The 18014-nt window shown below is 39.1% G+C and overlaps 1 protein-coding gene across 4 annotated transcripts in view; it reads left to right on the top strand.

Moving 5' to 3' along the window:
- Positions 1-2319: 2319 nt before the first annotated feature.
- Positions 2320-18014, top strand: part of LOC132255761 (mucin-2-like) — a 29556-nt gene continuing 13861 nt past the window's right edge. Inside the window, exons 1-2 of one of the 4 annotated variants that reach the window (XM_059751912.1) lie at positions 2320-2447; positions 11076-11387. In XM_059751912.1, coding sequence (XP_059607895.1) covers positions 11373-11387 — 15 coding nt within the window. In that variant the 5' untranslated portion in view covers positions 2320-2447; positions 11076-11372. Of the gene's footprint in view, positions 2448-3584; positions 3687-3726; positions 3901-4209; positions 4520-11075; positions 11388-18014 lie in introns of those variants that run through there. The other 3 variants (XM_059751911.1, XM_059751910.1, XM_059751913.1) reach the window with 3 other exon arrangements.

The following is an 18014-nucleotide window of genomic DNA, read 5'->3' as shown; positions in this document are numbered from 1 at the left end:
TGGTGAGTTGCTTAACATTTTTGCGATATAATTTCGTGTGTGTGTTTGTGGAGCAAAAGTGTGTCTCGCGAGACGGATTTTTTTTCGGGTTATTATAACACAAAACACGATGAGATTGAGGCGATAGGAAAGTGTATCTCTCTCTCTTAGTGACGTTGGTGAGGGAATTTGTGGGCCAGTTCTGTCGCGATTGCGTCAGGTCGGAAGTGTGACCATTTCGAAAGTGCGCTCCCATTGAGAGTTGCATGATTTGGCGCAAAAATCCACTCTTAACCCTTTCATGGCGATTGATTGCGACACATAAGGCGGAAAAGTGTGGAATTCTGAGAAAAATAGAACTCCAACTCCAAAAATGGAGTGATTTTCGAGTCACTTTTTGCCATTTAGAGACCAAATTCAAGCTTGAGAATCTCAATTTTGGTTATATTTAGAATTTAGATCATATTTGGCATTTTGCTCAATTTCTTGCCGCCCTGAAAGGGTTAAAAGGCTCATATTTTGATTCTTGTTCGCTGTAGAATTGAAAAATCATGTTTTCTTTCCATTCTTGGTGGGAAATCGAATCTTCACCACTCATTTTCGATCCACCCACAATTGGCAAAGCGCACAGAAATCAATGTGTGGCGACTTTTCCGTGTGAATATTTCGCCATTCTTGAAGAATTTACACCGCGCATTCGGTGTTGAGCAAGAAGAAGGCTGGTGAGGTGGAAAAAAGGGAACATGGACTTGAAACGATTAAATGTTCAACACAATAATTGTGGCAATTAACCATAAATCCCTCTCACACATTTTATTCACTATTAATAAGGCGGCTGTACACATGGCAATAGAATCAATTGTTGTCACACACAAAAATCACCCGCGACCTTGCAAGAGTCACACAAGTGCTTGAATGGGCTGAGATTGCCATCGGCGCTGATGTGTGATTCTTGTGCCGATGAAATCTCTTTCACTCCTCCGTCAGTTTCGCGGCAGAACCAGAAAAGTCGCGCAGCCCAAAAAGTCTGGAATTTCGCCTTTCTTTCTTCGTGTGCTGTTTTTTTTTTCTTCGCCACCAAAAGTGGTCAAATGTTGCAGCATTCTGCCGACAATTCCATCACACTTCTTTGCGTAACGACCCAGAGTGTCATGTCTCGCGATTGGTGTTCACAAAAATATGTGTGTCTCTTTGCTGGGCGTCTGAGATGGCGAGAATTGCACGCAATCAGATTGAAAGTGAGCGAAGAAAAGTGTCAGTGTAGAAATGATCAAGGTCGTTTCGATATCACTTCTCGTCTGATTAATTGCAAATCATTCGAAAAAAACAGAAGAAAAAAAAATCTGCGAGTCCTTCAGGGGCGCGCGCAAGAGAGAGAAATGAATTATGAACCCCTTTTTGCCATCTCAATGTTGGCGAGTTTGAAGGGAATTTATCAGATCGTGACGACGAAGGATTAGATTTCAAGCTGAGGGGAGAAGTTGGAAAAAAATGTGCACTGAAATGTTAAGTGAAATATCATGTAAAAGACGAGACCTTGCTCAAAATATCCAGCAGCTTGTTATCCAGAAGAATACTTCATGAGATTCTTTTCACACGACACTCCATCAAACATTTACTCTGACACTCAAACACGCGAGTGGATTTGGTGTGAAAAAAGGAGTATTTTATTGGCATGAAATATGCATGAAAATGAATAAATGGAACAGGAAAAGAGCAAATTCTTTCTCTGCTCAATTAATTCATTGGGGTTTTCTCACTTTTTCACCTCTTTATCTGGAGCTTTTGCACTGTCTTGACATACTTTTGATGATATCAATTGTGTTGTTGAGGAAAAAAATGAGTAAGATTGAGGTTTTTTGCTTTTTCATAAAGAATTTCAAAAGAATCCGCCCATCATAGTTTCTTTGGATTTCAAGATGATTGATTTCTGAGTAAAATTCAATCCCACTTCTGAATTGTAACTGCATTTCTGCAAAGTCTGAACAGTCTATTGTTGTAATTTTAAGTTAACGGAAAAGATTCATTAAGTTAGCATTCTGTTGTGGTGTGAAATAACATTGGAATAGGCTCAAAATATAGGTAAAATGCCGGGTAGGGCTTGTAAAAGGGCGGAGCATTCAAGTGGGCGGAGCTTCAAACACTCCATCATTTCCTATTGGTCATAGATAGTCACAGTGTGGATTTGTCGTGCTGCTTGGGCCTTTGGTCAACCTGTTCAAGCTTGTCTTCAGTGCAAAACTCGCCTGTGGAAATTCCCAGTGAAGCTCGGTTGGGTTTTTCGCGCGAGCACTGTTGATGCGCGATGCAAAAAGTCGCCCATGTCATGGGAAGAATATGGCGTGTCTCTATTGGAGTGCATTTTGGCAAGCTGACGCTGGTGGCGAACTCAATGGAGGAGTCAATCGTGAATCTCTTGCTCTCTGGCAGATTCTTCCAATCATCCATGGTTGTGCAGATGGGAAAATGTGAGTTGTGTGGCATTATGCAAAGGAGGTGAAAAAAAAGAAGAATTCTTGGTGATTTATTGGCTGATTCTGCCACTGGCGAGATGATTTTCTCCTCCGATGAAATCTTGTGTGTTGAGATAATAATTTACACGTTGTGTGAAATAACAGCGATTTTCCAATATTTTTCAATTCAATGAGGCACGATCGCGCCAAAGAGACACTGCGGCGCATACTTAGCATTTTACATATTTTACATGAGGAGGGGGAGAGATAATGAGGAAAAGAGTTCTTTTTTGCACATCTTCCGATGGATTGCGGATTCCGCGAGTGCTGAAAGGCCACACGATTGGTGGTCCAGGAAAAATTCCCCTCGTCGTCGATGTGTTGGCTTTTCTGGTGGATTATTTCGCATCTTTTTTTTGGGACTCTTGCAGAGAAGAATGTACGGTTTTTTTTTTCCTTTGCTGCGATCGTAAAAGAAATATAGTATTTGTGTGGTTGTGTTTTCTTTGCCATTCGAAAGCCATTTGGCTGCGCGTGTGTGCGAAGCAATGAAAATTCTCTTATGCTCTGGTCTCTTATATATATTTGATGTTATTTTGTTGCCACTGCTGCTGAAGTGTTGGAGGGCTCCCCACTTTTTTTCGCTTTTCTCAGCCATATGCCGAAGAAATATCCACAGAGCCAACAGTCAAGGGGGAGATAGTGAGGCTCAAGTTAAGCAATTGTGGATGATTCGATTCAAAAGAAAAAGTTTTTCTGTTCCTTTTCTAAGTCCTGAACGAAATTAGGCGAATTTCATGGAATGAATGGAATGAAAATGTGATAAAAGTCTCCTTCATAGACATAATTTTAATTTTATTGTTGTTTTTGAGGTTAGAATGAAAAAACATACATAATTTCTAATGTTTCTTTGCGATTTCCATTGAGTTCAAATTGGCTAATCTTTCAATAACAAAACCTAGAAAATATTGTCAAAATGCAGATCAGAAAGCAGTTTGGGGTTGATTAGGCTCTTTTCCACTGCCTGAGACTTGAATATATTGTGTCTGAGCGCAATATCTCCCCCTTGGCGCCAAATACAATTCAAAACACCCGGAGGGGGCTCAGCCAGAGTCTTGCCTCACGTCACTTAAGAAATCTTCGTGGTAGCATTTGTCAGTGAGAGAAAGACGGTTAAAGTGTTCGCGAGCACGCTGCAGAGGAAAAAGAGTGTTGCTCGCGCGCAGCTCGATCGGTTTTGCACACAAGAGAGTTGTGAGTTTTCTCCACGGTTTTTCATATGCTGTTTTTCGAGTTTTTTTTCTTCCCATCGAACACTCCATCTTCGTGTGGCTTTTCTTTGCTGCTTGGCTTCTGTGTGTTTTGTGTGAGTGTGTGCTTTTCCGCTTTCCACGTGTCGTGCTCGCTCTTGGCATTTTTGTTTTTTTCTACTTTTCCTGAAAACGGAGGAAATCTCTGATATATCACGGTATAGTGTTGGTTTCTTTTTTTACATCTGTCTCTAGACTTCTTTAAAAAGCACAGTCTGATGAAAATGGTTGCTTTAAGTTGGGAAGAGAAACTTCCAAAGAGAAACTCAAGAGAGGAATTTCACAGCAAGAAAAGGGGGAAATTCTTGCTTGTATGATTGCAAAGGAGGGATTGGTTTTTGGGATCCTTGATGATCACAAGATCATGCGTAATGTATTGGATTGGAAGATGGCAAGAATTGGTGGAAGAAAAGTCAATGAGTAGCTGAGTTATGGGCAGAAAAAGTGAAATTTGAGAGAGAGAGAGAGAGAGAGAGAGATTGAAAATCAGGCAAAAATACAAGTGTGAAGATCACTGATCATGCACACAGTGCAATTGAGAGAGAGAGAAAGAGAGGCAGTAATGCTGGTATAAAATGGTATTGAGGTGCTTATATGAATTGGTAGAAAAAGAGAGAAGAATGCCCAGATAAAAGAATGACGATGGAGAGTGTGCAATGTTAATAAAGTGCAGTATAATTGTGGCATTTCACCATCATCTGACTGTCTGATGATGGAGAGCTTCGCATGAGCTTCCAAGAAGTGTTGGGATATCATTGAAAGTTGACATGACACGGTGTGAGTGGAGAAATTTGTAGCAAATCTTCAATATCACATTAAAAAAAAAAACAGACTTTTATCAAACAAAAATATATATTTTCATGGCAAATTGTGCACTTGTGTGATATTTTCATTGATTTAATGATTGAAGAATGTGTAAAGTTCTCACAGACGAAACTCTCAATGCATAAGTAAAATATCTATATATATTTAAATTGCATTGAGTTACCATAAAATGCAAAATACCTGGTGAGATCCAGAGTGTGTGATCTAATACTTTCCATTTTCGTTATTATACAACTCAATGGCGATCGATACGCGATCACTGGTGGAAAAGAGTGATCGAGGGTGGGTGAAAAACAACACTAACAAGCCATCAATTGTGTGTATATTGGCGAATGTTACAAGTGGAATGTTTCAAGTGGGAAATCCAGGGTGGATCAATGTTACACACATCTCATGATTGCACCAATTAAACAGCATCGACCACAAGAGTGTGATCATCAAGATCGCGCGCGCGCACTCGAGAGTTGCTGCGAAAAGTGTCTCTCTCTCTCTATGTGCGCGATTACATGCGAAATAATACATATATCGGTGATTGATCAGAGAAAATGACTTGAATATCGCAAGGTCACTGACATGTATTGGCGGCGCGCAATTTAGTGAAAATGCCTGCTTGCGATTTCGAGAGATATGTATATGGTGAATAATATTGTGAAATTTTTAATGGAAATTGTGCACCTTTCGTGGGGTAATTAAAAGATCTGCACCGCGCGAGGAAGAAGAAAAAAAAAAGATAGACACTCTGAGCTTTGGAGGATGACTAGCCAAGGGGGAAAATGATGTCTTCTTCTTGACACTTTACACAATAGTTGTGATCTTAACACTAAATCTCTGCTGATGTTTTCATTTCATGACTTTTCTCAGCTTAATTGAGTCGTTTAAACATGATTTTCACACTCAAAAATTGCATTTTGCCCTTTTTTACCCTCAAATTGGGGTTTTCTTCATATCAGAAAATGCTTCTTCCTTCGCATTCTAACGATATTCTTCCAGCTGATCGATTTCAACACAATTTGAAGTATTTCCTATCATGAAAGATCTAGAATTGCGATATTTATAACATATCGCTCACATAATCTTTGAAGAGCTTTGGGAAGAGCTTTTTCTGAGTAAGATTCAAAAGGAATTCCAGGAAATTTTAATGTATTCAATGAACCGCACAACACACGTGAGAGATCGTATTATTTCCTCCTTGTGTCTAACAGTTGTGCGGAGATAAGAAGAAGAAATCCGCTGGAAGAGAGTGCGCGGGATTAATTTTGTATGGGAGACAAGTGACTTCTTTTTATGGGTGTTCAATTGAAAAGTGGCAAAAGGTGGTTATGTACACTATGTACCGTTTAGTTCGGTCATTATTGCTCTCTCGCTGGGAAATAATAGTCCGTTGTGTGTGGACAAGGTGAGGAGATGTGCGTGTATGTGTGTGAAGAAAAGAGACTCTTTCAATTTGATTTGGGTGTCCACTCATCAAATATTTACACGTCTCACTGGCGGAGTTTGGCGTAGAAGGAAGCTTGCAGTTGGATTCTTGGGTGCTCTGTGGATGGGATTAATGATGTGTTGGGATGGCATTTTGTTGGGCAATATGCAGAAAGTAATTGAAATGATCTTCACGCGCAGCTACTTTGTGCATAAGAATCAAATAGAGGTTAATTTAATGCGGCGCAAACCAATTGGAATTGGCCACACCTGAATATGAGAAATAGAGAAAGAGACTTGCTCGGGCGCTATATTTCCCATTCTCACCTGTCCGGCTGTCAATTGTGGCCACTGGATGGCGAGGGAATTTGTGAGGGAGAATGGTTTTCGGGGGATCTTCACCATCTAGGGATGTTTCTGGTCTTTTCTCCTTCAAAATTCAATGTTTCAATGTGTTTTAGTGACACTTTGTGGTATATCTAAGGCAGAAAATCAATTGAAAGACTATCGACATTTTTCCCCGGAGGCTAAAAGCGATGCTAATGTGGCGGCGGACGCAGAAAAATAGAGGGTAAAAGTCACAAGGCGAGATCCGGGATAAATTTAGACATTTTCTATCAAAGGGTAACGAATTCTAAGGTCTTCGGCATTTGCTATTAATGCATTAAACAATTGAACTGTCTGTGTTTGTGTTTGCAAAAGATCAGGGCATTCCAGCGACATGTCTCATCAATAAAGTGTGCTGACATTAACCTTTTCTTCACCCTCGCCTTGTTGATCGATTTTTTTTTAGATTTTGTTTCTTCTCCTGACACTTTGAGTGCTGCGCGCACGAAGAAAAAGTCCGTTGTATGAATTTCTGCACATGAAATTGCTGCAGATGAATAAAAAATATCATTGACCTTTTCTCTGGGTTTTTTTTGTTGATCGCTGAATTCAATAGAATTCAATAGTGTATTGTGGAGATTATAAGGCAGAATTGGTGCGCGCGCGCGCGAGAGAGAGCATTTGAATTTGCTGTTGAGGAGGGCAAAAAAGAGGAAGAATTTCCTCGAAGTGAATTTCAATAAATTCCAGTATATGAAATATCTAATAATGAGACTTGTTACGTTGGGTGAAGAGTGGAATTTTTGATATTCAGCCGAGAGAAAGATAGCATCATTTGATCATTTTCTGCCACTCTTCTCTATGCTGTTGCTGTGTGGCCCTATTGTAAGTCATATGCAGAGAGTCTTTTGGCGTTTGCCAAAGACATGCTGAAGATGAGAGAGTGAGGAAAAGAAAGACTCTGTGTGTGACGAAGGGGAAAAAGCATTTTAATTATGCAATCCGCGATGGGAAGTTTGAAAATGATTCCAAAAGGTATACTTATTTTCAAACTCATGGGAGAGATAATTGGATTGAAAATGTGCAGCATTGGTGCAAAAAAGAGAGATTTTAACTTTCAATTTTTGATGTCAGTGTCTCCACAAGTGATCGAGGGAGAATTTCGTACACATTTGCTATAGTCTCTTCTATCGGATGAGAGAGGAGAATGTCTCCTGTTTTCTTGCTCTCTTGCTGAGTGAATTGTTCCAAGAAGAAGATGAAGACGAACAAGAGATGTTGAGAAAAAAATGTGTTAGTCTCTTTAGCATGTCTCATGCTTCAATTGCAATGCGTGTATTGGCGAATGTTGTACTCTCACCTTCGGAGCTCCTCTCGAGTGTATCTCGCTCTCGTGATGATGATCGTTGCGCGCTCATCTTTCTCATGCCAATAATCGCGTGTTAGGAGATGCGAATAAGAGTGTAAGGCAGGGAGATAAAAGTCTTGTGACATTTGGCATTTCGAAGTGGGGGAATGATGAACATACGTTGGCTGCTTGGGTTTCAGGTGATGCTCAATTCTAATGATGTTGCGCGCGCGGGAAAATATGTGTGTCTCACCATATTCACCTGATGATGTGATGGTACTGTGGACTATAATGGTTCGCTGGGTGGAATTTCGGAGGCTTTTATAACTATGCCGATGACAGTGAATTCATAAAGTTGACCAGAGAGGAGATATTTTGTGAATTTATTGAACTTGCAGTCGAAATTTTTCAATGCGAAATGCCTGAAATACAGAAATTTCCACGCAATATGACATTGAATGTGGTGAAATATTCATAACACAAAATGCACACTTACTGTGTGTGATTTGGACAGAGAGAGAGAAAGAAAGAGAGACACTTTGGCGGCGCATTGAGTGAAATTGAAAAATTTTCCAGGTGAAATAAAGAATTTTTTGCGTAATTAATCAACAATATAATGTACACAGTGACTTTTGTATTTGATTGACTTTCATAAATTCCACACACTGAGTAAATATCAATGAATTTTCTTGTTTGCTGCAATTGGCGAGCGAAACAAAAGAGCCTCGACAAGAATGGGTGGCGTGTAAGATAGGAGGAATTTTTCGAGACTCTCTGACCACAGAAGGTCACATATTTTTATGCCTTAGCGCCCAGAAGGTATCTTTATAATAACTGTTGAGTATTAGCGAAAGAAGTTGATAAATATGGGTGTAAACCACAGACTGTAATGCATTTTAAATCACACTTTGGGAGATGAAGTGTAAGAAAATTATCTGATTGATGTCTTTCTCTGTGTAATTAGTCTTCAAAATCTCGATCTCAATGATAATAATAGATATCTTAGTGAAAATATTTCTGTTTATGCAAGCATTCATGCATTATCTACGCTCGTTTCTTTTTATTGAATCTGTTCTGGCATCAAAGAGTACTTTATTGGCAAGCCATACATAAAATTACACAATAAAAATTTAGTCTTAATTGGAATTCACTTGTCCAGCAGCTGTAAGAAACTGTTTTTTTTTTCTCTCTGCGCAGCATTACAAATGGAGTATATATAAATTTTTCACGTGCTTTATACACTCACGAAAACCATTCTTGGGCCTGGAAAAATGCGATCAACACTTTTCCAAGGTACAATTTCCATTCAATAAAATCAGTCAGTATTTTTACGAGCGCAGGTGATCGAAATCAACGGCGGCACTTGCAAAGAGGGGGGGAAAGAGTGCTTTTAGACAATTAATGTGCTTTTATTGGGAGAGATCTTATACACTTGATTGCATTTTATTGTGCAGCACGAGAGGAAACAAAAGACTTCCATAATTCTCCTGTGAATAAGATTAGAAAGAAAGAAAATAAAAAATGGAGGAGAATTTGTGGTTTTGCTCCGAAAATATGATTTGCTCTAGAAGTGGAATATGAGAATGACTAAAATATGCAGTTCAAGTGAAAGTGATTAATTCATAACTCATAATCCGCATTGGACCAATATTTTTTCTCTCTCTCTCTCTCTCACTCTTTGAGCATTATGTAAGCCCTGTAATCACGACATGTTAGAGCTATATTGGCAACAAGCAATTATTTATAGTGGCTTTTCTATGAACTTGCTAATTAGCGAAGTCTTGGTGAGCGAAGTCACCTGAAAAAGAGATCCGTTGAGGGTGAATTGAATTTGTGTCTTATAATCGCTGATCATATATAAAGAATGTTTGGGAGAATTGGGTCGCAAATAGTTGGAGAAAAGTATTTTCTTGTTGACTTTACTTCCTCATCAAGATGATGATGTTTTTTTTTCTTTTCCTTTCTTGCTTAAGTCTGGGCGCAAAGGTTTTTTTGTCTTTTAACAGTGTTGCGACGCCTGAAGAAATGTGGTGAAAAATTTAAATAAAAGTTGTGAGCAAAGTGAGAGATTTTTGTCGATAAAAGCTCACTTCGTGTGTGCTTTTATTCTGTGCAGCGCCAAGAGGAGAGGATTACGTGGTTTTTTTTCTTGCTCACCACGTCTGTGTGGGTACAATTGGTCAACTTGCTAATTAATCAAATTGCATAAGAAGCACCTTTTTCAATTAATGGGTTACAATTTTGCCTCTTTGCGCGGCCCATAAAGAGCAGGAGTGAGAAATGAGAGTACATTTTATCGTCAGCCATCTGCAATGAGGCTATTTTTGGGATTCTTTTGTAAAAAAAAAGCATTCAATATCATAAGAGGCTGTTTTTGGGGGAGGAGAAAGACAGAAAAAAAGCAGCGCAAAACATTTCATTCACTTTGAGGATATTGTATAATCTGTTCACGACTCTTTTTCACTCCAACTCAACATCGTGAGAGTTTGGCTATGTGCCACTCATGTCACTTCTCTGAGAGACACTATCGATGGCAGATGATCGTGAAAAAGTCTATTAACGCTGGAGGTTATTAAAGAGTCACATCATGCCATTTGACATCTAAATGTGCAAAATTCCAATCACAATAGACTTAATAATATTTGTCATGATGCTGTGAGAAAAAAATAAGAGAGGGACGCGTTTTTTCGTTCTTCATTTTGGGAGAAAAAGTGTGAAATTTCGTCTTCATAATATGTCAAGGTGAATATTTAGATTAGGCAGGTTTTTTTGTGACTTTACAGACATCTTCTTGTCCGCACTTTTCCAGGTGGATTCTCCAATTTTCAAGTCCATTAATCAATTTGCCATTTTATTAGCAACAACAACGACGACGACGATGGAAAAAAAACTCTCCAATTTCGTTCAGTGCGTGTGTGTATTCTGAGAAGATCTCTCTTCTGCACATTGCTTTATTTTTATATAACATCAATGAATCGTCTTTTTTGTCCGAAGCCCCGATAGACAAATGAATCTCTGTGGCAATGTTGCAATCAAATTAAATTCTATCCTCTTTTGTTGTCTCTCAGCGCCACCGCAAAAGAGCCGTGAGTAATTAATTGTGAGAGAATTTCAATGGTGAAAAGGGCTTTGAGAAGAATGTTCGGTGTGTTTTTTTTCTTTCTATTGCAGTCGATCGAATTCTGCGTGCAAAACAGTTGAAACTAATTATCAATTAGAGAAATATTTGCGTCCTCGACATATTTCGAAAGATATGTTTTTTGCCAGTGACAATTGGGCAGATATAATTTGTGAGGAATTTCAACGGCTCAAGTTCAACTCTTTTCCACACACAAACACACACATTTCTTGCCTTCAATTGGAGAAACATTCTCTGGATATATTGATAAGAGATCTCTTCTTCTGTTGTCTTTGCAGTTAATTCGTGGTGAATGGATGCATGATGGAGAGGATTAAGTGAAAGTGTATTTTAGTTAGATGCAAGAGCAAATTTTTCGCGTGACAGAGATGACATCGACATTTGGCGTGAGGCTTCACGAAGGCTCTCAATAGTGGACAAAATTCATTGGCAATCAAAGCGCACTTTTGACTGGCAGCAGCGGAAACACACTCTCTCTGGACTCTCATTACCTCCTTAGCGTTCTTCATCCACCCCTATTTCTTCCGTGTGGTCTTCTCGCTGAAGGGAGACATCATCATTTGGCCACTACATTCATGTCGAAGAAAAAGGTACGTGGAAATGTTTCTGTACTTATAAAGGTATTTAAGAGAGTTTCTTAAGCATTTTTAACATATTTTTCCCAAAGTTCTTGTCCGATTGCCTAAAATACGACAGATTCAGACTTTATTGCCTACAAATCCTTAGAACTCATAATTTCTGTCAAGCAACAAATTGGGATAAATCAGATGTTAAAGAGGGTGTTTTAGAAAGAACTAAAGATAAGTTACAACTGTCTAGTACATACCAAACACAGGTTATCAAATTGTTCTTCTCAACACTAATAGAATTTCAATGCTTCCTGAAGAGGGGAAATCCAATGGTAAAAAGCTCTGCAAATCACTGGAATCCGGCCAAAGTGACCAAATTTATGTTGAAAGTCTGTTTTTTTTATCCCTGATTCTAGCGTGAGAATCAGTCACTTGTGAATTCATTGCAAGACACTTAATAGTTGTCTCTGAGATATCAACACGAGGCTCAACATGTTGTCTAATGCTGTGCAATGTCTCGAAAAGGAAAAGATTGTGGCAATTGCCCTGCGTAACCTTGATTACATTGGCGTCTCCCGGACAGAATTGTGCCGCTCATTTTGGGAAAGTCCGCACAACAGAAGTTGTGTGTTTGCTGAGCCGCTCTTGTTGGGGTTCTTGTGAATGTCGCTGCGCGAGACATTCTCAGGTGATCCGGTTCGGGCGCGATGGTTTTTCGAGTGCGACTCCCACGCCAGGCGCCGCCATCCGCAAACGCCCGTCAGTGGCCATGTCGTGTAACCTTGTCCGGGTGTGTGTTGGTGAGAGTGCTAAATGTTGAAATATATATTATTTGATAGATCATATCGCAGATCAGCAACTGTTTATTGCTGTTTTTTCCCTTGCTCATTGATTGTTTTGTCTTGTAAAGCGCGCGCGCGCGCGTTCGCGTTCTTTTCCACCAGCGACACAGTGCGCGATTTAATCCAAAAATAGCTGAGAAAGAAACACCGTCCGCAATTGTCTTTTCATCCACTTTGCAACCACTCACAATTATCCATTGATTATGATTTTCATTAATCACAGCACGCGATTTATTTATTGATTTCTGTCGAATGGATTGCGCAGCAGATAAAATCAAATGGCTTTTTCTTCAGCAGAAAAAGGGATTTTTTCACTCTCTTCTGTTTTTGGAATCAATGAGGTGGACTTTCTGCTGCGGCTCGTGGAGCTTTTGGCCAAAAGTTGTGCATGCATTCACAAAAGACTCTGATGGCGCGGCACAGCATGAATAAGTTGAACTGGTTTTCTTCTGGGCGATAAACACAATTTCTCACTCATTCGACCAATTACTGAGAGAATATCACACGATTTTGTGAAACTTGATTTTCTTTCTGGCTTCTGGGCTGTGATAAATGACCTCGAAGGGAGCACAACAACAACAGAAGGGCGCGCACAGAAAGTCTGGAGGAGATTTGGCGTCAAAACATCAAATTGGCAAAGTGTGTGCTTGGCCAAGACAATGTCTCTCTTAAATGCCGGGATTTTCTCTGTGTGTGCGCGCGCATGTGGAATTTGTAAAGAAACTAAACCCGATGTTCAAGTGAACTTCAAGCAACTTCTACTGACTTTTTGCCAGGAGTTTGCCTCTTTTTTTTCTCCTTCAGCTCTCTTATGAAATTTTCTGTATCAAAAGTGAATGGATTTCGAGGTGCCTTTTTCCATCTTATGTCACATGAATTGAGACGTGGAAAAGTTGGAAGGAAGTGTGTGACGAGGGAACCAAAAAAAGAATAAAAAATGCGATAGAAATTCCAAGAATTTCTTAGGTCAACAATGTGAAGAGAGATTGCGAGAAAAGTGCTTTAGAAAAACTGTCATCAATTGTGACAATTTCCTGGCAATTTCTTTCGTGAGTTTTTAACACACTTGAAAGAAAAAGGCCGCAGAGTGTCGTGCTTAGCATTCAAGAATCGTGTTTGTGTGTGTCTGAGTTCAGTGGTCAAGAAAAACCACCAATTACTTGTGCACGTGAGTCAAAATACTCCAGATTGAAGAGTGTTTAATGCCTCAGTTTCGATGCCATCGAGCTGTATATTTACTTTCTATCCGTTTCACTGATAAAAGCCATGTTTTTGCACGGCCGCTAAAGAGGTGCTGATGACGATGCATCAAATATATGTTGTGCGCTTTTGTTGTGCGAAAAAAGTATGCAAGAAAAGTGAGATTTCACGAGGGTCTGAAGATGAAAATGAATTGCTTGCGTGTCTCTTCTTTCGACATCAAAATCGTCTGCCCACAAATTGTTGTATTGAAAATCATTCGATGGCCATCGAGAAGCACTGAAACAAATTGATCAGCAAAAAAAATACAGCTTTGAAAGAATCTCTCCATATAACTAATTATTCCTTCAAATTCATTGAGTAGATCGAGCATTGCTTGGGTGGAGAAAAAGAAACACTGACTCACAACTTTGAATGAACAAGATAAAAGTGTAGTACGATTAATTGAATAACACGCTTCATGTCTCGTTGATATGCTATTTTTCACCCAAGCAGAGTCTCCAAATTAATCAAGAGTCAATAAATTATATCCATTGTGAGGCATGTTTTGTATGCATTTCGCCCAGAGGCGAACAACAATAAATGAGCGAAATCTTTTGAGGCTCCTGTCAAGAGATTGCAAAGAGACAAGACGTGAAAATAAATATGTGGAGCAGCCGAAAAAAAATCATTGAATTAGAGGTGCAAAAAGCGTATCAATAATTTCACTTTGAATCTCAACTCCAAATTGAATTTCACAGTGAATGATGTGTTGATTAATGGCTTTGTCGACAAACCAAGTTAAGATTCTGGATAATTTTATTTTCCCTCTCTTGCAAATGCACAAATGTTGTGACCTTTTGCCAAGTGACCTTTTTGTCTAGCATTATATGGTTTTACTGTCAACTGGGTAATTAAAATTTTGTGATATTTTACTTTTAATTAATCCTTAAATGACACATTTTGGCACAGCGGAACTTTACGATCGCGAAATGGGTGGAGAAACGGAGTGCAATTGGGAAAAGAGCGACACAAAGAGTTGAATGGAATTGTTGCACGTGAGCCGAAAAGGGTGGAACATATATATGAGAGTGTTATGGGTATAAAAAGACTTTCCCACGCAATGAGTGACCGTAAAAATTGTGACAATTTCACATACCATTCACAATTATTGCAAATAATTGCTGAGTATATTAAAAGGCTGTATAACAGCTAATTAGGCGTTGTCGTTCAATGGAATAAGAGAAACAGTTCAGCGAGAAAAGCGGGGGGAAAGAGATATATGTTAAGTGAATTTATGTGCAAATAAATTGAATCGTTAAGTTCGCACAATTGGATCTTTTTTGGTTTGCTGATTTGCCGCGATTATTATTAAAATGTGTGTGCGCGCAAAGTGATAGAGTATAAATACTGCCAATTAATGCAATCTTCCACCCATTTTCAACCTCTCTGGTGATCGTTTGACCCCATCGAATTGCCCAGACAAATCAATTAACATTCTTCTCACACTTTTTCCCGTGTTGTCCATCTGATGATTGAGGAGATCTCTTTTTGCTGGCACACCAATGGTGGGGAGAGAGCGCCATGAGAGACCGGGGCATGTAAGAGAGACCTTTTAAATGCTATAAAATACAAATGGCACCATCATTGGACATCCACATGTGATGAAATTTTCAAAGAAATCACTGTGCGATTCACCAGCAGCATATTTTAAGCGCCGCGCATGTTTCGCTGTGACACGGTGCGCTTCTTCTTCTTCTCTGTTCCAAAAGGCCCAAACGACGAGACGACTGTGGGACTCTCTCAATACCACACTTTCCCATTTTGAATCATCATCGCGCGCGTCCATCGAGAAAAATCGCACTGACAAAATGAAATCATTGAGAAACATGGACATTTTCACACGATCTCATCGATGACTTCTCTGTGGGGTGAAAGAAGTTGAAAGTCAAATGGTAAATTATATTGAGTCGAATGGGGGCTGTCAAGTGTCGCAATTTTGGGGTATTTGTGGGTGAATTTCATGCGGGAAGAGGGAAAATCAGCTGCAATGTGTCAAAGATTGACAGACTTCACAGACAGAATTGATTTTCTATCATGCGGAGAAGAATGAATAATCTCAAATTAATCTTTTAATGTATAGGAAAAATTCTATAATTGCTATTTTGTTAAAAATTTGACATCTTATCTAATAAGATATGAGGATAAAGTTTTCATAAGATTGTCAATTGCTTCTTCTCTTTCTCTTCCTTTCACAATTTTGTGAAAATCATTTTCTCCACTCATTTTTGAGATTTTCATTTGCCGTTTCATGTTCAAACACAGTGTGGGAAGTGAAATTACTACAGCAAAACTTTCGTATAAGAATCAATGAGAAAATTGTTAGAACTTGCGAAATTATAGATGTTAAATATTTTTGTATTTGCAATATACTGAAAATAGCCGACAATTATTACATTACACACACACACAATGTTCCTGTCCAATTTGCACTTTCGTCCTTTCGAGCGTGTGTTGCATAAGCTTTGCGAAATGCAGCAGTTTACGGCCCCCTGGAATTTTATGCAACGGGCTTGAAGTGGAGCAAGTCGGCCCTTTTGGGCGACATGTGGAGTGTTTGGGGGAAAAAATCGCAGAGAAGATTTATGACTCGACACACGACATCATGAATATTGAATTTGTACTTTCAGCAGCACAAGTGAAAATCACTTGGGAAATTTCGCTGAAGAGTGCAGAAAAAAACGGCTCTTTTTTGCCATATTATTCAAGACATCCTAGCGGAATAATGTGTGTATGTGTGTGGAAGGCAATATTGTTCTAAGGCTTTTGCATTTGCTGCTGTGCCAACTTTTCGACTGTCACTGTTGTGTTGGCCACAGAGTCATTTATCAGGAAGTGTTGCTGGCACTCTCGAAAGTCAAATTTAATTGTTATTCACGTGAGTTGGAAGGCGCAAAGCGGCAATCAAGAAATGAGTTAACATTTTGCAAGAAGTTGCCTATATAGTAATATGTATGTACAGCTCATGTGCCCAGAGTGTATGGAAAAGTTGTGTGTGCATTTTTAATTTTAAATTAAATGCAACCTCTCGACCCTGCCTGGACATCGCGCACAGTGTCTTTGGCGTCCGTTGGCGTGGCTTGAGACCTTGCAATAAAATGCTGGGATGTGTGTTGCAAAATATCAAGGGTGATTCGCTGTGTGCGAAAGGGCGTAAATTGGCTTTGTTGAAAGCGAAGAAAATCTCATGTAATGAAACTTTTCATTGATTCGTCATCATTCATGATTCATTCTGAGATCATCCATTTGGCAACGAATCATTTGTCTTTGAAGTTGGATGGAAAATATTGCACACCGGAGTGATTGAGCGAAGGTTTGCAAGGCTTTGAGCATTGTGATCTGAAAGAGTGTCTGTGTGTGTGTTTGTGTTGCTATTTTTCTTTACATAATGCTAGCAAAATAGGGAAAGAAGCCACAAATTCCACACAATAACGCCTTTTAATTATCCAACGAAAAGAAAAAGATGCAGTGTTGGAGAAAATGAGCTGAAAATGTGATATATGATTGACCATAATTGACCGGAACGATCAACATTGTTGTTAATGTTTTATGAAATGAAGAAGAAGAGAAAAAAAAAGTCTACCGGTTTGCAGCAAAACAATGAGCAATTGTCACTTTTTTCTACGCACTGCGCGCGAAGAAGTGAAGAGTGAAAGAAAGAGTGAGAGAGAAAAAAACCTCAAATATCTCACATTAAATAAATAATTGAGGTATGCAATGGTGAACAATCACATTTTGGTGTGTAGGCGAGCGTGAATACACGTGAAAGAGATTTTTCAGTGAAATCCACTGTGCGCGGAGTTCACAAGAGACGTTAGCCAGAGGCGCAGGAGAGGCATTTAACCTTCGAAAAAAAAGTGAACTGAAAAGAATCACGTCAGGAATGCGAAACATTATTATTTATCACGACAAATTCTCTTTCACGCAAAAAAAAAATACTTTCTGCGAGAAAAATCGCTTAATTGTAGTTCGTGACAGTGACAATTTCTCAATAAATCTGAGGGGAAGACAATGCAAAACACCTTCTTTGAATTTCTGTCAACATCGTGTGGCGAAAAACATTGGCTGCTAAAAATCGTGTGAGGAGAATTTTGATGCATTTATTGGGGATGGAAGTTAATTGATCCGAAGACATCCGTGCTTTGCGACTTTCGAAACTAAAAACATTGGAGATTAATATATTTTATTGCTTAAAGATTGCAATGCTTAATTGCGCTGCAAGATGTATCAATATATTTCAACTGAAAGATCGCCAGAAGCGGTTTTGACTGCTCAAACCAGTGAAATTGCCATGAACTTGTGTGTTTCTCACTAATTGTTCTCCTGAAGACACTTTAACTCTCTTTCTTGGTTAAACTCCTCAAAGTCACCTTTCAACTGTGCTTCATTCAGTTGCGAGGCTTCTTAATTAAATTACTCACCGCAGGCCTGAATCATGAAGACAATTATTTAGCAATTTAGTTACTGTGAATAATTTTTCATCGGCAGGTGGAATGTTTCGCTATTGATCCATTCTTATGCAACTTGTGCCTTTTTTTTGCACCGCATTCAATTGGCATTTATGCTA

The sequence above is a fragment of the Phlebotomus argentipes genome, unplaced genomic scaffold (assembly GCF_947086385.1).
Source record: "Phlebotomus argentipes unplaced genomic scaffold, Phlebotomus argentipes genome assembly contig_5, whole genome shotgun sequence".
NCBI classification, from domain to species: domain Eukaryota; kingdom Metazoa; phylum Arthropoda; class Insecta; order Diptera; family Psychodidae; genus Phlebotomus; species Phlebotomus argentipes.
This window is presented reverse-complemented; position numbering and strand designations above follow the sequence as displayed.